This window comes from Anopheles marshallii, chromosome 3 (genome assembly GCF_943734725.1).
Source record: "Anopheles marshallii chromosome 3, idAnoMarsDA_429_01, whole genome shotgun sequence".
Lineage (NCBI taxonomy): Eukaryota > Metazoa > Arthropoda > Insecta > Diptera > Culicidae > Anopheles > Anopheles marshallii.
The window spans coordinates 17,592,739-17,615,843 of NC_071327.1; the positions used below are offsets into that span (position 1 = coordinate 17,592,739).

General features: G+C 49.3%; 2 protein-coding genes across 2 annotated transcripts; both read left to right on the top strand.

Moving 5' to 3' along the window:
- Window positions 1-714: 714 nt before the first annotated feature.
- On the top strand, window positions 715-2,242 carry LOC128714849 (uncharacterized). Its single transcript, XM_053809730.1, has 2 exons — window positions 715-1,983; window positions 2,048-2,242. Exons 1-2 carry the CDS (start codon window positions 715-717, stop codon window positions 2,240-2,242), a joined length of 1,464 nt encoding a protein of 487 aa, XP_053665705.1.
- A 1,201-nt stretch (window positions 2,243-3,443) lies between these two features.
- Window positions 3,444-22,212, top strand: LOC128710792 (serine-rich adhesin for platelets). The gene is made up of 11 exons (XM_053805645.1): window positions 3,444-3,614; window positions 8,867-9,187; window positions 10,090-10,319; window positions 14,166-14,333; window positions 15,249-16,903; window positions 18,477-19,460; window positions 19,725-19,853; window positions 19,925-20,718; window positions 21,069-21,285; window positions 21,351-21,782; window positions 21,857-22,212. Exons 1-11 carry the CDS (start codon window positions 3,444-3,446, stop codon window positions 22,210-22,212), a joined length of 5,457 nt encoding a protein of 1,818 aa, XP_053661620.1.
- The last annotated feature ends 893 nt before the right edge of the window (window positions 22,213-23,105 follow it).

The following is a 23,105-nucleotide window of genomic DNA, read 5'->3' on the forward strand; positions in this document are numbered from 1 at the left end:
AGGGGGGGAGGGGGGGGCTATCATTTCGTTTTGGTCAAAACGCAGCGGGATCCGCCGGCATCTTGTGCGAGTGGTGTATATCGACGTTCGAACTCGTTTCTTTCCGCCTGGGCTGAGCATTTCAAAATTTGGAACCTCGTTTTTTTTTGGGTCCACAGCGCATCGAATTGCTCTCGTTTCCTGTGTCGTTTCCTGTTTCGCACGTTTTAAGTTATTGGATCTCGGGCCCCCTTGTCACCGGGACAGTTGACTACCTCAGGTCGGCTGAACTGCTGTATAATCAAACGCATCAATAATCGAAATGGGTCACTAGCCGGTAATGGACCGTGTTCTAGCGGTAGATTTGTTTTCCCAATTTCGAGTGCTGCCTGTTGTGGTGATGTCTTATTCGTTCTGTAGCTCGCTTCGCCGTTTCGCTTTTGGAGCTCTTCTGGGAGAGTGTGCGGTAGATCATTGCTCTCCAGTCCGTTCGGGAAGCAGAACGTGGAGAAAGTCGGCCAAGTCAAGCGCGTTGACATGCGCTGGCCAGTGTTGTAAAAGTACCGTTTGATCCGAGGAGGGGCTGCAGGCGAGAACGAGAAAACAGAGAGCAAGCCAGAGATAAAGATGCTACCGCAGGAGAACGTCTGCTTGTGGGCTCGTAAGAAGTTTTGACCACCGTTGCTCAATCAGTGTGGTGAGATTTTCGGTGCGTGAAAGACAGAAAGTTGCGATATGACACGCTGGATATATTCGCTGCTGATCGTTGGTGGTGCTTTTCTTGGAGGATGCCTGTGTGCGGGTGATTTTGGACTGCCGTACAGTGTGCCCGGGTTCGATGCAAACTTCCGCAGTGCCATTGGGTCGGGAGTGGTGTCAATCGTGAAGGCTAACGCGAGTTTGCTCAAGTACGAAGCGAACCTCGATCGGAGTGGTGTGACGGCGGTACTGTTCGATGTTGCCAATAACCTAACCACTCCGCTCAACAAGCTGTTGGGCCACGTGGCAGCTACGTTTGGTGCGAATGGTACCGACACGTTGCAGGCGTTGATGGATGAACTGCAAGCCACGGTATTACCAACGACTTCCGCACTCGAGAAAGCTTCTAGCACCATCCACAACCTGGAGGGAGTGGTACGACCGAACGTATTGGATACTCTCACCGCTAATGTGAGCACGATAATCACAGAGATCGGAACACTCGCTCGCAATTTGCCACCATTTGCCGAGGCGCTTAAAACGGCCAGTTCGTCCGATTCTTCCTACAACAGTAAAAACATTTCCACGCTCATCACTACCAGCATGGTACAATCGTTAACCTCACCAATATTGCTGATCAACTCGGCCCTCGGGGACATTGCCAACGTGTACGGTGGAGTTGCCAAGGATCGTACCACGGCCATCGGGTACGAGACGACCACCAACACTAGCATCCAAAACGCGCTGCAGGATCTATCGGGTAGTGTGACGCTTGTCAACCGAACGATCATAGACACTGCCCGTCAGATGGAACTCCAGTCCAACGGAAGCGTACGTCAAGTGCGTGACGGATACTCGTCACTGTTGCAGAACCGTCTTAGTGACGAATCCGAATCCAAAAAAGTGAAAAACTTTCTCGACCAGTTAGATGCCCAAGGGGTGGAACACAACAAACGCGTCGGCGAACTGTTGAGTGATCTTGCCACCAATTATAAGCGTATAATTCAAACTGCTGGTGATGCGATCGGGAATCGAATGTTCGCTGCCACAGCGTCCCTTATCGATGAGGCAACCGTCAGCGACAACCTCTATGCGGATCGGTGCTTGCAGCGCTATATCGGCGAATTCCGGCAAGCATTGTTCACACCGACTCGTCTAACCTACTGCTACCAGGTGGATGCACGCACGATCGTTTACTTCTCGTCGGCCAACAATGCTTTCCTGGAGCAGCTACGCAATACCGCTGTCTATGCTACTCAGGCACAACCCGTGTGTGCGCAAGGCTCCACCAATTGCACTACGGAGGTAAGGCCGAGTGGGTATGGCAGTTGGAACGAACACTAATACCTTTTCTCCTCCATCCCTACAGTACGTAGAACAACTGGAAGGCTCTAGCAAACAGAACCAAGCCCGTTTTAACGCGTTTGCGACGTACCTGGGCGAAGAATTGGTCGCTTTAGTCGAACGATACGATGCGTGTACGCGAGCGATCCGAGCGGACATTGAGTACCACGTGGAGACGACGAACCAAAAGTTTAGAAACTGTTTCCTAACCGGCAGATAGAGATTGAATGGAATGAATAAAAGATAATTACATAGCGTTTCAGCTGTCTTGCGTATTGTTCGAATGGGAAAATTTCTTCTCGTCTAGTGGAGAATACTTACTTTAGGGAAACAATTATACCTTCTCAGGGAAGAGCTAAGATAAGATAAGGTTGAGTTTTAAATGGAAGAAATTTGGAGATGGACGAAGACGTAAACAAACATTCACTGAAGATTGTTTTCATCATGAAGAAGAGATTGAAATTTGAATTATGTTACTGATTACGGCAACAATGTGTTTTCTAAGCGTTAATGACATTCAGCGGTTTAAAGTTGTAAAAAAAAACCATGTGAATTTTCTTTTATTTCGAAAGACATTTGTGATGGAGTGTGTTTCTTGCTCAGCTGATTGAATAGTCAAAAAATGTTCACAAATAAAAGAAGGGTCTCAATTAAGTCTTGCGTTCAAACATAATGCACCATAGGGCGGGAGAAGAGATTTACCATCTTCCTTGGTGTGATAGCCTGGTATAACTTTGGAACACAGCAATCATTTACGCTGGTCGGCAAACTCCATCCCCGGTGACGGGGTTTTGTCGGCGGCATTGAACTTGCCGTGTCAAGTGCCCACCGTGCGTGGCGATGCGTGTTCCTTATGGGATTTGCGCACGAACGAAAGACATCTTGCGATCAAGCGACGAACCCGTTTACGGTGGCCGTATGTGCGAACGGTTCCGTGCGCGTCCCTTTTATGGGCGACGCTGGCGCAACCCGAGTTCGTTACCCATCGGAGTTCGTTTGCCTGTGTTGATCTGCGATAACAAACAAAAAAAAAACGCCCGGTCCGACAGGAACCCGCACATTCTGTCCGGGCAGACCGGTGCATCGTTCTGTTTGGCCCCATTTAGTTACTGTTTTCGTTCTGATTTACACTTACCATTGTCGGGGCGTGCTTATTTATTGCAGACGTTTCTCACATTTGTTTTCCTCTAGTTGTATCAACTAAAAACAGCAAAAAAAGCCAAACAAACACACTGTATAAATTCACCACCACCGTTCTTGGGGTTGTCGCTTTACCTTTTACAGGAACCGTCGGCCCATCTGCGGAAGGAAGCAGTGTCGATCCATCCCCTAGCACGTAAAACGCATCCCGTGTAAATTGGAACACGACCGTTCCGACGAAACCGGTCGGAAACAGTCATACACACCACCAGCCACCAGGGATGGAAGTGGCCGCGATTGCAACGGGGGCCGGTACGACGGCGGCAACACGGGCACCATTCCAGCGCGAGGTGCGCGAATGGCAACATGTCGATCCAAATACGGGCGCCCTGCTGACGGGACGGCTCGAGGCGGACCGCTGGGTAAATGGACCACTCAACAGCTACGGCAAGGTAAGGTTTTTTTTTTTTTCTCTCCACCCTTTCGGTAGCATCTTTTCGACCTAACGGCTCTTTCGCGCGCGCAAAGGTGCAGCAGCAGTAATGAGAGAAAATCGAAAGAGTCACAACATGCTTTTAACATTCCGGTACGACACCCGTACGGTTCGGGGCCTGTCGGCTTGTCACCCTGACCGTTGGCGCTGTTGATGGATTGTTCCAGTTTTGGGGTTGCGGGCCTCCCTGATGGGAATGAGCGACAAGCGAACGGGGAGCTGCTCGAAAGTACATATTTTAACAGTCGCCGGAAGGTTTCTGTGAAAAGATCGTTGCCGTGGAAATTGGTTCACTTGTACGAATCATTGCCTCTTCATCCTGGTCACGGCACCAACAATATTTTGATGTTTTGTGCTTTGTACCACCATCAAATCATGTGGATATCTTATAGGCAGTAACTTCTTCAGTAGGAGTTTCACATCTAAACGACCCACATGTGAGTTTATGAACCCATCTTTAAGCAATATTTGACCTTAAGACCTTTCAAAAGTATAAAATGCTTATGCAAATATTGGAACCAAACTACCTGCAGTAACTACCAGCTCCACCGCTTCACATTGTTGACAGCAAGAAAGTGTGCTAAAAAAAAAAAGAGTTTGCAAACCAACTGACCCCGGAGGGAAGTGAAGCCATTCCACGCCAAATTATGGTGCTAACGTTCATTTCAACGCCACGGTGCGCTGGAACAATTGGCCACCGTGATATTTCTTTTTATTAGCTTTTTTTTTATTGCATACCCACGGCGAAAGAGAAAGTCTTCCCCCGGTGTAGTGCTGCGAGCAAAATGGTTTCCAAAAGTGCAATCCTCTCCTCGGGGAGGTTACGGTTCGGTTGTAAAATGTTGTTAAGCCGCTAACATGATGTTCTGTTTTTTTTTTTTTGCGCAAACGAATAAGCGGAGCTAAGAGTGGACTATTGAGGAAGGCATCAGGGTTTTGCTGGTGCACAGTGTACAGATATGGCCGGCTCCCCGTTTCCGGGCACCTTTGCCCACCCCTCCCCGCCCGAAATCTGCGCCCCGCGGAAGGATTTGTAATGAACTTGCCCTTTTTCACCAGAACAATGGGCTTGTAGTTGGGAGTGTGTTTTCCATGCATTAACCTCTGTTGCGCTCACCCCATCCCGCGGTGTCAGCGGTGGAATTATCGTCTTCCTTTTGGGGCTGATCTTGATACAGATATTACGGCCGCCCCCCCACTGTGGACCTCCTGGCCATTGTCTGCGTAAGCGGCCGGGTGATGCCGGTTCCCAAAAACGGCCTATCGGCTAAGACATCGATCGGAACGAATGGCTCATTTGCCTACAATTGCAAAACGGTACAGTCAGCGTGTCGTGTCATGGACAGAAGCGTCGTTATCGATTGTTCGAATGCGCCCCCCCCCCCTCCCCCTCGAGATAGATTTTACGAGACCACAGATGGAGTGTCTCAAGAACGAAGCGCAATGTTCATCATGGTTACAATAGACTCGGGCAACACTGCACAGCAAACCGCAACCGAAACCGAACAACGGAGACGACCGTATCGGTATCGAAAGTGAATCAACTCGCTGTGCGAGAACTGGCAACGCTACAAGACATCTGGGAATTTATGATGGGACACTTACCCCGGGATACACGACCGCGGTACCGGACGGACGGGCACCGGCAAATGAACCATTAAGGTCGTCTGGGCGAGGGCAGTTCGCGAGACTTGTCGCGCACATAAGCTCTGCGGTGAAGCGCGTGAGGGTATGAAAGGTACAATTATACATTGTAAGAAGTCATGTGTGTTTCCTGTCTCCGGACTGGAAGAGAAGATTACGATGATGCGAACAAGCGCCCGTACGCTACCTTGAAGTGTTGTTGTGTGGCGAGTGAATTCATACCGGGTTTCGCGCATCGTACAGCACACTACCCGTTTTGTGGTAATGGCGCTGTGTGTTTTTTTTTGTACGGTAATTTCTTTGTCTGCTGAAAGCGGAAGTATCACTTTATTTCTTTGAAACTGTTTAGAAGCTTGTATATTGCATCTCATTTAATCCACTTGTACGCGAGAGAGGTTATAAAGCTCGGTTTGCCGGTTTTCCTTGATAGAAGCAGTGCCAATAGACCAATGGAGGCAGTAAAACCGTGATCATTCTCAAGACTATGCACAATAAAAATCTTTTGGATACGTTTTTATGACTTTCCTTTGTATTTTGAAAGTTTGATTTAAAGTTGTGATTGTGATTTGAAATTTCAACTCCTTTCTGAGCCAAACGCGTTTTTGTTTTCTACATTTTTGCAATGCTATCTCAAAATTCTTGTGTAAAAAACTGCTTCAAAACCCATTGCAAACATGAAAAATACAAAAAGAAAATGTTCTCAAGGAGGTCTCACTCTTTGAGAGACCGACAATGTGCTCGTGACTTTATGGACCTCAGGTTATTTAAGATAAGGAAGAGGACTTGAGGCTCGGTAGTGTATTTGTAGCGACGCCATTCTTCACACGACAGAACCGGTCCAAAACCTCATCCGGACCAATCTTGCGGAGTAAGGACTGACCATCCGGTTACGTGGTAAAATAAGTCTAGTAAGCCATAAATGGGGTAGATCATCCCAAAACTTAGAAAGCTTAAGCTTTAAGCCTGTATCTGTCAAATAATCCAGGTACCGGGCTGTATCATTCTGTACAGATTCGTAAAGGACATAGCATTTTGACATAAAGAATGACACAAGGGATCATTTTTGTGAAACTAAAATTTGAGAAAAATCGATTTAAGTTTAGTAATTTGATGTTAATTTCAATGTATTTGAAATAATATACAAGTCTGATTATCAAAATAATCCTTTTTCAGTTCTTTTCTTTAAAATAAAATTGTTTACCTTTTTCGCACATGGGAAACTTGGCCTAACCTGGCTCAGGCCAGCTAGAAAAATTCTTTGTTTTGACATTTGTCGAGTTTGGGTTTTGGGTACTTGGGTACTTTCCTTGAGAAACCAATCTAATCCTTCTTTCCTAGGCTTAATTTGGCTTGCCATTTGTATGGCGAGTTGTAAGCGGATAAGCCTGGAAACGTCAAAACGCATACAAAAAAACTGGCTTAGACCGTGATCTACCCCAATGGTAGGCATGACCTAGTAGGTCGTTACGTCAGCAAGAAAAAGAGGACTTGAGCATTATTAGAAGTAACTAAAGTCTAAATTTGGGAACTCCAACTTCAAACTCTCAAAAAGAAGAAGAAGAAAAGGAATTGAGCACTTTTACAAGTAACTAATTAACTTGGGAACTCCAACTTCAATGACTAACTTTCGGAACTCTAACTTCAAAGTCTAACTTTAGGAACTCCAAATGCAAAGACCAACATCGGGAATTCTTAAACCAAACTTTAAGAGCTCGAGAATAGTCCCGCAGCGCCAGAATAGCGTTGTATTCATCCATCAACAGTAAACCATTTCTTGAAGCTACAGCATCGACGAACTGATTCACATAATCAATTGTTTCCACCGTAAAAAAAAAATGCTCTGCACTCACACTCCCCGGAAGTTGACCCAGGCTTGTAGCAGATACCCTCATAATGAGCGGTTATGTTCTGCAATGCGCGTCGTAACTTCATTACGTACATTCCCCGCAACAGACCCGCAAGCAGGGAAGCGTCTGCAAAACAAAACTTCGCCCTGTACGGTTGCGGTTAATATCCCACGAGGAAGTAATCATCGCCGATTTCGTTGACGTCTGGCGCTCACATCGGCTAGCAACAAGCGTTACGCTCGCAGTGCGCTTGTAGTTCACAGCTACCAGGCTTGTCTGCTATGTTTGCACCGTGCTACGCACGCAACACCACGCGCTCGAATTCCCATTCCCCCGGTTCGGTCGAAAAGGGATTAGTTGGGGTTACGCAGCGGGTGGGCAATTGCCTTCCATCGGTGAGGTCGTTTTTAGCAGCGCTTATCACGAACGAGCGACATTGTCGCTGTGCGGTGCAAGCCGGAGGACCTTGCCATATATCTCTGCAAGATCGACAGTGATTAAGGGAAGGCTGCAGGTGTCGAAGGACACCGTTGGAAGGAATCTATTTAAAGCATCACCTGCCCGCCAGCACGTAATGAATATATAATTGTGTGCCGGAGGTGTGTGCACTCTGGGCAGTAGACACCCAGTAGAACACTTCCCCGTGTCAAGTCCCCTAACGAGATGTGGCCGTTTATTTACGTTCAGGAACGTGCAGGAATTACGCGGCGGCGGGCTCGGTAATGGCACACACGAAAAGCAACGCACACGAGTTGTAATTAATTAAAACTGCCACCACCGCCCGGAGGGTGCGTGCCGGACTGCTACCAATTACGGTAAACCACTTGAATCCATCGATTAAAACCGATAGGCAGGCGATCGATGTTAGTTTATTTTCTTCGACACTATCACCGGATCGGTTCGCACTGGTGGGTGATAGCTATTTTCTCTCTCTCTTTCTCTCTTCTATTCATTCACAGCTGAGGTGTCTTTATGTCCAACATGCGCATTAATTTAACATTTAACTAATCGGGGAAAAGCGCACTAGATGGCTGGTTCCCCCCGGCACGAACCCACACCAATTTACGCTCCAGCGTGTCGCCAAGACGCAGGTGACAACACTTTACGGCACTTGTGCTGTGTCCGTTGGTTATGTGCTCTAATTTTCATCGGTGCCAATTACAGTGCCACCCCGCAATCGTGCGCGACACGGCTAATTCCGTGCTGCCGTACTAACCGTGTCGCTTAAGCGTGACCCGAAAAATTAGACCCATTTTGTAAGCCCCGCCAGCTGATTCGTTACCGACCGGAGCCGTGCGGTTGCAAACGTTTTCCAAATTTGCACCGCCGGCCGTGTCCGGTGTGTACTACCGGCCTGCCGGATGGAGCGGAATGCCGTCAATTAACTGTCAATTTGATTGTCGCGTTGAATTGCAAAACCAAAAATGCCCGAGACAGCTGCGATTTGCCGATTGCGATCAAGCGGCGATTGCAAGCGCGCTGTACGGTGCTGCCATCTAGATGTCAAGTGTGGTGAAGGAAGTTTCACCATAAAGGCAATGCGCTCCGGCGCAGTGTTGCGCCTGCTGACCTTCGAAAAGAGGGGTAAAAAAAACGGGGCGACCGAGGATCAGTGGTGCAGCAAAAACTGTCGTCCTTCCTCCCGTGCAGTGGATTGTTCCATTCACCCCCGTTGCAGCATAGCTTTAAAATTCTGACGTGCGTTCTTCTTGTCTTCCAGATGGTGTCACAGAACCTGTCCACACCGGACGGTACGCAGCACACGCAGCGGAAGCAAATGGAGATACTGCAGGCCCGCACGTCCGCTGGTTCGCTGCAAGTCGTCCGGGCACAAACCGTCCAAACGACCTCGTCCCGCTGGTCCTCATCGATGCTGCATGCGACGGAACAAACGTCGCACGGTGTTGGCGCCACCACCGCCGACAGCATCATGGTACCCGCCTCCCACCAACTCACCACCAACGGGTTCTCTAGCCATCATCTGCTGTCCTCGTTCCACCGTCCACTGTCCTCTGGTGCCACTAGCAGCAGTAGACTATTGGTAAGGCAACGGTTCGAGCCGCCGCCCGCATTTAAGGGTTGTGCGTTTGTCCTCAGACGAGCAATCAAGTGCTCCTTGTTGAACATTCATTCATGCGCGATCGCGTGATCGCTGCCGGGGTAGTGCCTGGCAATGGGTAAATATTTTTCTTTCAGCCAAGAGCTGCACGACGCCCAGCGTGTGTGCCTGCAAATTCCGACGATGCACGAGTGCGGCCACCAGAAGCAGGAAGTATTTGTGTTGCACTACAGATTTTTCGGTAACATCCGTGTTGGATGAAATAATTTATATTTGATACAGACAAACACACACACACACACTGTATCTGGGGACATCTGGGGAGATACTCCGGAAAAGGGTGTTTAAAACCTTAGCGCATTTTCAAACAGCGCCGGACACGGACGATTAATCGTCAGCATCGGTCAGAGACTGACATTTATCTGTGCCGTACATCAAACAAACCCGCTTGATAGGTTGACCATTGTTATTTATTACCCACGGGGTTGAAAACCCACACGGGATCAAAACTAGTGACCGAAATAAAAATGCCTGTGACATTGACATTTGCCCCAAAGATGGACAGACTAGCGAAACTAGCGCTTTGTATGTCCACTGCCGAACCTGGTCCGGCGAATGTCAAATATTTGGCCAACGGCTTCCAAAGTGCACCCACACATATCGCAATGCGATCGGTAAACAATTTTCACTGCAGTCCAATTATCGCCGATCCTTGGACAAGCCTCCGCTGCGGTGTGTCGCATCGGCAGTAGGAAGCAAGGAAATTGGATCCAATAGCGAGTGGCTAAAAGAATTGTAACCCGGTTGTCCTTGAGGACCAGAAGTCTAGCGTGGTGTGACTCGCTACCTTCCACTGATGATCTCTTCACCGCTCTACTCCCCAGGCTGCAGGATCGGGTAGACCCGATGCATCTCAGACGACACCACTAGCCGGTGCAGCGTACGTGAGCTCGATGAAGCCATTTCCTCCATTTTCCAGCCCCACGTCCAGTTTCACCAGCACCTCCGGTGCGCCGCTCCGATACGGCCGGGTGTATGCAGTCGGTACGGAAGCGCATGACGATCGTTCCCCCTACTACCATCCAGCGCACACCGCTGCCGGCGAGCAGGAAAGGTAAGATCTCATCGACCCGCTGACGACGATGACGATGAGGTGATGTATAAGAGCGCGTAGGCTTGAAGATTTCTATTTCCACAAACCGTTCGCAGCGGGTGGAAAGCTCGAGTTGGATATAATGATCGCGTTTATTGGTTTACGATCGTGCGGTGTTGGAGAGCGCGCGCGCGCCCGTGTGTGCTTTGCCAAATTCCACCAAAACCTGTGGTCTGTGGAATGTTCGTCCGCTGTTGGTGAAGGAGTGAGTTTGGATTTTTGTTGTTGTTTTGTCCGATGATAGTCATTCCTTTTTTTGCGTGATATACACATTAGTGATGGGAACTCCGGAGCACGTTCCTGATTCCATTCCGACTGCGATTCGATCATAGATCCGGAATCGATTCCGGATTACTCCGGAATTAACTTCAAATTTGACACCGAATTAGTACGCCATCGACTTCGGATCGATCAAAGATCCGGAATCGATTCCGCATTATTCCTTCAAATTAACTTTAAATTTGACACCGAATTAGTACGCCATCGACTTCGGATATGAGTCTCGGAGTTCACGCTGGAGTAAATACCGGGGTCGACTCCAGTGTTGGCTCCGGTGTTAACTTCGGAGTATTTCGGAGTCAATCAACGCTATAGTCAACTCCGGATCATCGGATCACTGCTGAAGATCAGTGTTCCACGGAGTTTAGGATAGTATTTAAAAGGGGTTTTCTTAGTTTTTCGTAAGATTTCTAGTAGTTTCCCTCGGATTGTACAGCATTTCCAACGAATTTTCCACAAGAAATGGAGTAATTTTCTTTGGATTTTTTTTAATACAGTATTTTGGAGTTTGAAGTTCCTTGAGGTTTCTAAAAAAAATCCTTTGCTATTTCAGCTCTATTCTTTAGTGTTTTACTCAGTGTTCTAGAAAGAATCTGACAATCTTCCAGCACTTATCAGTATAAAAGTTTCTATAGAATTTTTCTATATTATGTCCGGCAGAGTGTGCCGAAGTAACTACTGAGCAACTCCGCCATAAAATGGATTGTACCCAACACTAATACGCACACACACACGCACACACTGAGGATATCAAACTTTCGAACTGACCGGGTCGAAGGCGATTTATGAGCGCAGAAAAACAAACGACGCTGTTTAGCAGACTGATAGAGTATTGTTTTTTCGCGAATCGTAGGCATTTGCATGCGATCGGAACTACGGTAAAAGCTCTGTTGTTCATCGCCATCCCTGGACGGCGGGCGGGGTAATAAATAAGCGGGTGACGCGGTGCAACGGGGACAGGAATCTAGCTGTAACAACTTCACTCCATAAATCAGGTACCACACAAAAGTGAACGGCACCGCTTGACAGTTTATCGACCGTTGGTTCTTTTGCGTTCGGAGAATGAGCCTCGAGCTCCCGGGCGGAGATACCTCCGGCGGGGAGATATCTCCCGCAACCGCCACCACATGCCGTTTCAGCTTCATCCACCCAAACGGCTTCAAGAATGTAGGCGCACGGAGGGATACTGCTTTTACCATTTCAGTAGAAATGCCATCATCGCGCTGTTTCCACGTCTCCCGCAGGAGATCTCCGGTTTCGTCGGACCCCCTTCCCTCCGCCACTAAACTAGCCCACCCGGGTTCCCGGGTCCAGTACGCCTGATCGGGTTGATACAGTTCGTTATGTCATCGGGGTACGCCTACGGAATTTCTTCGCCCGTGTTTGTGTTCAGGGCTGGCCACGATCGCGTGTAGGACCTATAAAACTCCACGCGCTTCTAAGCACGAGCTTTCATGCACAACGGTTTGCGTGCAATTACCGGTACCGAAGAATAAGACAGAGGGGATATTACCAAAAAAGAATAAAAAAAAGCGTTTAAAGTCGACAAAAAAAAACACATTCAGAGGTCCCAAATGTTCATGCAAAGTCCGTAGCACGCTAAACAGCAGAACAAACGAATTAAAGGAAAAGAGGTATTGCACGGATGTCCATTGAAATTCGATTGGTTCATAAAATTTCGGCAACGGCAACTGGTAAAAAAAACCCGTGAGCCATCGAAACCGGGGTACTACACTTCATTAAAATACAATAAACGTTTGTGCGGCAAAGTGTTCAAAAGCCGACCGAATTGACAGTTTCGTGGTTTTTTTTGTTGTTGTTGTGTGTTCGGAGTGTCCGATTCCGGTGCTGTTGTGTGCTGTATTGCTACCGATTTTGGTTAATGATCGGGTGTTTTACTATAAAGGGAGCTAAATGTGCTGTTCGCCTCAATGTGACAGTGTTGCGGGACGGGAATCCCTAAGTTTATGAGGCCTCCTACGATTTTATGGTGTTTTTTTTTTGTATGTGTTTGGCACTGAGCTGTATAAGTGGCAGACACAGTGGCGTGCCTGAATAATGTCAACCATGGCCACACGCTTTCCAGCGTAAGATCTTGCGAGATCTTGCACACAGAATGGATATGTTTATTACTATCGATAATGAGGTTAGGAAGAACTGGAATTCCTCAAGAATTAGTGATGGGTAAATCTGATTCAGGTTCATGAATCCGAATGATTCTTTGAAGTGAATGAGTCTGAATCTCTAATGCAAAGATTCGTTAATCACCCAAGATTTATGACCTCCGCCTATGAGCTTGTCCAACACCGACACTGCCCTGCAGATTCTTGAAACTTATGAGAGTTGGTTCTTGACCTGAATGACTCCCCCTTTGAGATTCATATAAATGACTCTTCTCAAACGACTCATTAAGCACAACACTATCGAGAATGTATAGTCCAGCCGGATGAAGGTTCTTACCAAGTTCAGCTTACACGGATGCAAGTTCTTACAACTCAAGATCAGCTTAGAAAGATCTTCCAAAATATTTGAACACCAATTGATCGGTGTTGGTAAACGTCGCCCCCGAAACATGCACAAATATCTCCTCCCATGCTGTATGATTCACACCGTCCCCGTTGACGATGACGACCGTTCTTCGCGTTCGCTCACTCAGCGCACCCAGCCAGACGGGGCGCGAGCTTTTTCGGTACGTGGGTTTTCGGTAGGCCGGGCACCCGAACGCACCGTGTACACAGGGCCGAGACCCCAACGCGTCCGGATCCTCTGCGCACGTCATTCTACAAACGTCGATCGTTGGATCAACAGCGTCTCCGGTGACGCGATCGAAACTTCGACGTGCGGTTTTCGTGCGGTGTTTGAGCTGTTCCAGCGCTTCTCGCCAACACACATGCAAAACTCATCCGGCAGATCGGGTAATCTGCCTGGATTGATGTTAACCAGTGAGTGTTTTAAAGTGCGCAGTGTCCGGGCCGAGATTTACTGATCGGCACGTATTACGAGAAGGCGGTCAAACGTAAAGGTGGGAATGTTCGTTTTTTTTGACAGCGATCCAATATTAAATGATCGTAAAATTGAATTATCATAAATTGTTGTGCGTCAGTGCGGGTTTGCAGTTCCGACAGAGTGTCTTTGTGTGTGTGTGGGTGGGCGAACAGTGTTTGGCGTGCCGTACGGGAGTGGTTTGCAATTGCACATCAAGCTCGGCACAGCAGTGAACAGTGAATGACGGCATTCGCCCACCCGTGCGTCCCAATACGACGCCCGCCTGCATGAAGGGATGCACACGGTGGAAGTTCGATTAGGATCGGGTGACAAGAAAGAAAGACAATTAAAACTCACCTACACCGCCCCCGGTGCGGTTGTTGTGTTTCTCAATCGCAATTGCAGTCTGGGGGAGAGGGGGGAGGGGGGGGGGGGGTTCTCTTGCCAGGGGGCTGTCACTTGTACAACATTTAATCTCACCTCTCCCGTCCTGTTTTTTTCTCTACCCCCCCGGTGTTCGCGTTTCCGGTTGCATCGGAACAGCATCAACGGTGGCAACGTACCGCTGGCCCGCGGCAAAAGCATCTCGATCGAGGACCTTTCGACCGAGCGTGACGAGAACAACTTCGATGACGACGTCGAACCTACGCAGTGGAAGCGAGTGAGCAAAATACGGCGATCATTACAGTTCCCAAGGAAAACTACCCCGAGGTAAGTGGAATGTGTGGTGCTCCACTCTGGAGTACGGGAAGGTGGTGGATGATCATTTCTGGTGTTGTGTCGCGCGTGTCTTGGGAATTGCTCTTATTAAAAATGGTGTACTTTTTTTATTTTTGGAATTTCGGTGGGGTTTTTTTTGGTTCACTACGCCCAAACCGGACCTAATAGACATGTCATGTTACAGAAGTTTGACTCACCTGACGGGTGATTTCATCGATCGTTACTTTTCTCCTTTTAATTCCATCAACCGCTTGGAATTACCTGAACGAATCAGTACCAAACGAGTTGATTGCAGTTACGTCTGCACGGGATTCGCTTCCGGTTTATTTGGGGGTTTTCTGCGGTGCCACCAACTTCCCATTCCTGTGGGGCGGGCACAGTACTAAAAATAAAACGCACACCGCACGATGACGCGGACTTATCCACTTGAAATTCAAATCAGCCAGAACGGAACCGTGCGGTACGTACCGCCGTCCGACATCTGGCGGTGGACCGGACGTCCCTGGAACCGGCATGATGTATGATTCAATCGGTGCGCGTCGCCCGAAGCCGAAGTGGCTCGCCTCGTGTTGGTGATGCAAAAGCAATAACGACAACGAACGCAAGTGCTTGCAACATTTGCACATCATTAAATGAGGCAGGTTATAGGCACGGGTCTGGCCGTACGTTGGTAGGTAGCGTCGAAACTGCGTAGGATGGTCCAGTTCTCATACGAGCACGAGTCAATACTGCACACCGTTTGTGTAGTGTCGTGTATTTTCTTTGCTGGCATTAATAGGAAAGAATCAAAGTAAAGAAGTCTCGAGGCTTTGTTTTAATTGGTGGGCAAGATGAGGTTAAGTTAACTTACCACCGGGTGTTCAACTTCGTTATATGTAATGTGTTGCCTTTTACCTTTCATTTTAGAACCAACACACGGCCGATCGATCTGCCCGAGAACTCCGTCAGTGTGTCCCGCATCTGTCAGGAGCTGGAGAACGGCCGACGGCTGAACACGGCCATGCGCAACAATCACATCGACTTTGTGGCGTTGGACAACATTCTGAAAGGTGTGACCGATCAACCCTGCACAACTGCGTCCACACCACCCGTTAAACCGGCGGAATCGTCCGCAAAGTCACCGCCGAAAGCGTCATTCCTGACGGCGGACACGTTGCGTGAAATTCGTGGCCGATTGCGACGGCTCAGCAACGAGTCGCTCTACCGTGACGACATGAGTCCGGCCGATGATGCTACCGGCCAGCAGGATCATCGAGGCGGTGATGAGGGTGGCGTAACTATTACTGAGGTGGAGACACGGCTCGGGCAGCTGGAAACCAGCAGTGCGTCAGATTCAAACTATCGGAGCAGTAGCTTGCAGTCGAGCAAGAAGCCCGCACCGGATACTACCGTACTAGCGCCGGACGATTGGCATTCGCGTCGCAAGTCGTACGGATTTGAGCGGATGAGTCAACAGCCGCTCGGCAGCGGGTTTGCAATGGCCAAGATGGATTCGTCAACGGACAGTGGGATAGGCCGCTCGTCAGACTTGAGTTCTAGCTGGTCTAGTGCGGCTACCGAGAGTGGCCAAGGGGGAAATAATCTGGCTAACGGTGCAAGCACCTATCATCAGCGCTCAACGATTGTGACCTTGGGCGAGAGGTCCCAGATGAAGGAGAAACAATCCACGAACCCAGCGATGGTCATCAAAATCACCAGTAAACCATCGGCAAGTGCAATCGATACGTTCGTGCCTTCGACGGAACCGGAAGAGGAGCCGAAACGTCACTCCATCGCGGTCGATGAAACAAGTTACGTGCGGGATAGTTTGCGCAGCATGTTTGAGCGCAAATCGTCAGTAAACGTCAACGGGTTCAGTCACACCTTTATCGACGACCTAAGCCGCAACAAGAAGCGTGTGGAGTTCTGCAAGACCGAGGTACACTTCACGGCCGACTCGGGCCGGGTAAACATCGTCGAGACGGACGAGAAGCCACCGCCAACGAACAACTTCCGTCGTCGCCGACGATCCTCTGGAGGTGCGTCGCCCGGAAGTGCGTCGTACTTGGTGCCGAGTCTCGAAGGGGAGTCGGACACGGTTAACGCTACGGATGAATCGAAGCTGGCACCGGCGTCTGAGGGAGTTGCATCGGAGCAGGACTTTCCACCGGTGGTTACAACCACGATCGGTATCGGCCGTACCGCACCGGAACCGACACCGAGAAAGTACGTACCATCGTCCATTGCGGCCGGCACCGGCGGTGTGACCGTGTCGGATGAAAGTGATGGTCACTCGACGGATGAGATATCGCTTCGCAGCATTCTGAAAAACAAACCGATCAAACCGAAACCGTACGTGCTGGGTGAGAATCTGGACAGCAATGAAGCGCTGTGGGGTGTGAAGCTGAGACCGGTCGGGACGACCGCATCAACGGTAGAGCCGGGCGCAAGGTTGAGCGTTGAGATGGGGCACGACACGAAAAGTGCATCGCCCATCGCTGCCGGAAGCTATTCAACGAAGATCAATTTGACGCAGCAGCCACAAGGCGGTGCAAGTTCCTGGAATAGCAGCAATACCTCAGGTAAGATCTGGTGGACTTTCACCACGATTTTGAGTGGCATTTCTCCTTTAACCGATGTACAATTCATCCTAACAATGCGATGGGAAGAAACCCCTGGATACTCCCGGGACGGATTTTGTACAGCTTCTAAAAATCATAGCAGGCAGGAATGTGAGCGTGAAGTTGAAGCGAAGAGCGTGAAGTTCTATTAAATGTGCAGCGAAATTTAAACATTTACCTTACGCTACGCCATGCTGTACATTTACGCTTGCCTAAACTGCACAGATGTACTCACAATCTATCGGTTAATTCGTTACCGATCGTCTACAACAAGTGCTTTTAGGTGTTTTTTCGCCCGCTCGCCTTTATTTTGACCGCTGTTGTACAATGGGAATAGATCATGATGGATAATGGTCATAATTTACTTCGATGCTTATACTACATTGCAGGGTTTCGATACGTTACAAACCGCTAGTAGAACACTTTGGAAGTTTGCAATCATGTAGTGGAATCTTCCATACAGCCAGAGACTGTTTTACTAATTGCCACGTTTGCTGCGTGTTGTTATAAATATGTTAATATGAACAAACGAAACGAACGAAGGTTTGTCAAGAATACACAAAAGATTGCAATGTTCCACAGCAGCGTTCCTTACATCATTTGGCCGTATGCAAGAAAGTCGATTATCCAGGGCCAGGTTAACCGGCGGGTGACAGTGACAGCTAGTAGAAAAGAAATATTTTTTTAAAACGTTTACTCCATTGGCACGAGAGGGCTTTGAGAGTTTTCTGTTTGTCAGCGGGTAAACTCTCTGGAAAATATCCCATATTGCTAATATTAAATATCTCCCGATATAGAAAAAAAAGAATGCTTCAAGCGTTGACCTGTCGTCTTCATCCTAATAGGCGTGTTACCCTTAGGAATCGATTAATCGGCATGTATCCGGTTCACAGTTGCTCGGTTCACGATAATCAACGTTCTACTGTACACGATTGCAAACTTCCATAACGCGATTACAATGTTTCACTATATTTTGCAACATTCTCCTAATTGGTTGAACAGTTTCATCATATGGATTGAAACCCTGTATTGGTAAAATCCTGTTATAGGAAATAATTCATATCAAATATAGGTAGAGTAAACCCTTGCATAAATTAGTGATTATTTAAGCTTGAAGTTCATTTAACATTTGCATCCGTTTAAATTACAGTGTAATTTTTCAAAAACTAATTCTGACCTTACCGAAGGCACACTGATGCACTGTGCAGTTGCAGCAGAAAAGTGCGAGCGCGTAAAATCGACTTAAAGCGCCTAATGTAGACGATCGGTTAAGCAGTACTGTACTTGATTTGTGTTAGCTCTATATTAGCCCTACCTTCCGTTTTCTTCTCTCTTCCCTCTCATGGTGCTACTCTGTTGCGTGTAATGCTCTCACCTTTCTCCACACCGCACACTGTACATTACCAAACACACGAACACGCTCAACATCGCCTCCCCTTTTGCCCCTTTCCTAACCACCTTATGATGCACATCCCATACACCATCATTAATGCACCGCGATCACATCCCTCCGACCTGGGGCATGGGCGAGTAGTGGACAAAGCGAACCATCACGGTGCGGCCACCAGCGCCGAATCGGCTGCTTCGAAATCGACCACCAAGATACTGATCGACATGACCGCCACGAGTGACGAAACAGCATCGGCAACGACATCCAACACCGGGGATGAGCTCAAGTCGACCTCGCTGATCATGCGGACCATGCGCGCTGCAACGAAGCTAGACGAAGCGCTGAAGAGTCTACAGGCTTTGCGGAGGGATTCGCTCGGCGAGAACGGCACATCACCACTGTATCAGCGCAGTAACGATGTGTCCAGCCCGAAAGCGCGCAGACATTCGGCGTTTTGTCAGCTGAACGGAGGCGTGGCTGGTAGCAACAGCAGCGGCAGCACGATCAGCAATAGCTCGATCGCAAAGTCAAGCAGCGCAAGCAGCATCTACGCGGACTATCCGAAGCTGAGGGCGACCAAGTACGCGTCTTCGCTCGATGGAGATTCCCTGGAGCGCGACGCCTCATCCGGGTACGGTGTGTCCCGCTACTCTTCCATCCTGCCGTCGACGACGGCGGCGAAACGCATCCTTACGAGCGAATCGCGCCTGTCCGATTTCGAGGCATACATCAGCAAAAACACGGCCGTGCGCCGTTCGAGCACGGCAGACGATGTCGATCGGCTGTTCGGCAAACCGATAGCGGCTCCGAGATTGAAGAAGCTCGGCTCAACCGTCCTTAGTCAACAGTTGTCCCAGCTGCGTAGGTTGTACGATGCAGCCGAACTGTACGACAGTGACAGCGACAGCGCGAAGGCTGACGAGGAGGTAAAGCTGTATCTAGGCAATCTGGCCGATACCACCTCCTCGTCGACGTCGTCCTTTGGGCAGGCCACCGAACTGTCCGGCAGCTGGAGCCGCATCAAGGCTAAGCGAAACATTCAGAAATTCAACAGCAACAGCACCAGCCTGACGGCTGCCAAACGCGTTGAGATCAAGGATGCGTCCTTCTCGGTGAACTCGTCTGCAGGTAAGTGAAAGCCCGGGTCCACTATCACTATCTATCTCCCCGCCCACCTTCACACAGCACTTACCAGCACGTGTTGATGCTTCCGAAGTTGTCTATACGTTTTGTGTGTTGCACTCTTAAACACTAGCCCCCTCCCCTCCCCATCAGGCATACGTTCGTGTCCTGACCATCAGATACTAATCTAACCGCGAGATCAGGTGATAACGAAGGTGGTGACAACAACTCGTGATTGATGGTGTATTTGTTCTCTTCAATATGTTGCAGAGTTTGATATTGTAAAACCCTCGGCCCTGGTCAGCCGTCAGCCGAGCAAGCCTTCCGCTGTGATGTCGATTGAGTTGAAGAGCCCTACGCCTGTGAAAAAACTACCATCATCCCACACCTCTAGTCCAGGTACGTGTAGGACCTCCGTTGGAAGTACCTTAAACATTGGTGATTTATTCCGGATATCTCATTTGTTTCAGACCCATCTACGACAAAACTGACTGCGACTGTAAATGATGAATCGATGGCAGATAGCCAGCAGCAGTCCCCAAAATTCCGGAGATATATACCGACCGCGGCCACCACACCCGGTGCCGTGCGTAACGAAGAACGAGCCTCGCTCCGGTTGTCATCCGGTGCGCGGCAGTTGCGCGAGAATGAACTGTCATTTTTCGGCGTCAACCCGAACAAGCAGCAGCCGTCCGGTACGGCGGCTCCATCCGGCAAACCGCCAACGAATTCGACGACCGCCCCTAGCTCACCCTTTCAGCGATCGGCCACACTAACGTCTTCCTTTATCAGACGCACTGGAACGTCCAGCTCCGGTGAGGGTACTGCCTCCAAAGCGTCCATCTGGCAGCTAACGAACGATAAACCAGACCTACTGCGCCACAGTCAACTAGAACCGTCTGCAACGAAGGTGCAAGCTGTGGCATCCCCTCGTCCAGCAGTTATCCGTACAGCAGGAGGTGGTGCATCGGCGATTGATGCGACCGGCAACAGTGTGAGCGTAACTAGCAGCAGTAGCAGTGTGACGACTTCCACACTTTCTTCCGCCGATGGTGGTAGTCCACACTACGAAAATTTATCCAACTTCGTCATGAAACCGAAAGCGGCGCAGCGTTCGGTGGGTGCTTCACCTGCCGCTGTTGAGCCTGTGCAAGCGGGTGACAGGACGATCGCTGTAACTCCTGCATACGATCGAAAGAAGGACTTGGAAAGGGATGAACGTATTCTGGAGGAGCTAACACGAGCCGCGGATGAAATCATGAATGTGAGTATGTGGAATATGGTTGTGATTAGTGTTGGGTGTATCTGAATCTGCATTGGGTGAATCTGAATCTCTAGTACAAAGATTCATGAATCCTCAAAGAGCCATGAAACATGCATAATTTATGACTTGGATGGAGCAACCTCCCCCATTACCCACCTCGGGTCTTGAACTTGCCCACTGCCATTTCGCTTAAGGTCTCAAGGGATTTGATAAGCCTCTGCTCTGAAGATTCATGAACCCATTGGGAGTCGATTCGATTATTTGAATAACTTCTTACTTAAGATTCATATGAATGATTCTTACACAACTTGTGATCTCCGGCTTCTGATGGATTTAAATTTGCTGCCCAGGTTGTCAACAACATGTCGAACGGGGAGAGCATGGAGAGCATCTTGAACGAGCTGAACGACGGCGAAGGACACCGTCGAAGACTTTCGAACGGTGGATGCACGCTCGGAACCATCCGCGAGTGTTCGACCACGAACAAGATCATGAAATCGCGCGGCGTACAAGTGTCCAAGAACATCGACGACAGTCTCAAGCGTCACGCGCAGCGTCAATCAAGACGTGAGTTGCAGTATTCCAGGAATCCCAGGGACTGTAATTACAATTTATGAATTTCTCGCTTACAGTATCATCCGCTTCATCGAATGAAAGTATTGGCCACCGAGCTGAAGGAAACTTCACGCGCAGCGTTTCACTGCGGGGTCCATCGAGTGGGGCGGTAACTACCGGGGACGGTGTGTCGAATCGTTCCGGGTCGAGCCGGCGAAGCCGTGCTCCGATGGCAACCGAAGCTCGTCGCCTGGTGCGAATGTGCAGCAAGGAGAAGCTGCAGTCGAATGCTAGCTCGTCGGAAGATCTTCCAAACAGTGGCGTCGTTGAGCCGCCACGTAGACCGCGCCGAACGCGCTACCAGCCGAAGGATTCGAAGGACCAGCAGCAAAGTGCTACCAGCAACGGTCACAGCACCAGAGCAGAGCAACGCACCACGGGATCCTCTTCGCGATCACATCGCAGCGAGCGATCGGGCGGATCGGTTAGAACAGCCAGTTCCAGACTGGGTATGTTGTCGGAACGAGATCATTTAAAGTGATCCCTATGTATTCCTACGGCTCTATTTCCGATCTCATTTTAGGTCACAGTGCTGCCTCGAACGGACACACCCAGATGGCCGTAAGTGCCGGGAACGTTCACCATCATCATGCGCTCCATTCCGCATCGTGTCCGTCGTCCCGCACCGTAAAGCAGCCGGGTGTAAACGGGCACCATCCGCAGCTGGCATCCGCCACCACAACGTACGTATTGCAATCGTTCATGCTGGTACCGCCGCCCCGGCGCAAACGACGCCAGCAGCTCCAGCAGCACCCAACGAAGGTGGCCAAGGTTGTGCGACGGCATTCGTCGCGGATATCACGCCATTCGCGGGAGCAAAAGCTCCACCCGGTGCGCAAACGACAACGCCGCCGGCTTGAGCAATGCATTTGTTCCTAACGGAAAACGAAGCGCACGCGTCACGTGCCGGTGGTGCGTGGTGCCATTTTGCTGGCTGCTTTTATTCTTTACCATCCCCGCAAAACACAACACCCGCCCCGCCCGAATGCTTCGCATCGTGTTGTGCGGGCTGTCCAGTGCCGCATTACTATTCGCCGAATTTGCTGCCCGTGTGCCTTGGCACTGTACTTACAGCGAGCTTATGCGGGGGTTACATACATTGTGGTCGGGACCGCCGGGCCTAGCTTCTTTCATTTGACCGCTGCCTATGTTGTGTGCGTGTGGGCTAGTGTGTGTGTGTATGTGTGTGCATAACATCGAGGGTCAAAACTCCGCGATAGGTGAATTTTGCAAATTTATCATTTTTTTCAGTTGTTTTCTTTTTCCTACCCTTTTGACACTCGCCTTCCCGGTTGCGGACATTAATATCCTCCAGCAGCTACTGATATTAAACAGATAAAATTTACTAATTAATTGCTTTTACTTGAAAGTTGTATTTGAACATCACTACCGAAGATTAAAAATGATGAAGTAACCCATTAAGCACTAACAGAGTATAATAAGAATGGCATCAGTTCTGACTTTCTGGTAACGTCGCAACTACTTACTTACTTACAAGGCACAGCAAACGGTTCGCGGTTCTTGATCTGCGCCTTCGTCTGCCAATCCATTATACCGGGCTTTCTGGCGGACGCATCGACATCATCACTCCATCTCAATGTGGTCCCACCGTCTCTGTCCATGTGGACAACCTAAAAAAGGGTTTAAGGGCTGGGTCATCCTGTGTCATTCTCATGACATGACCAGCCCACCTGGCGAGTCTAATCCGCCAGTTTCGAGTTTGTCGTCCAGCTCCTAAAAGCTCGTCATTCTAACGCCTCCTGCATTGTCCT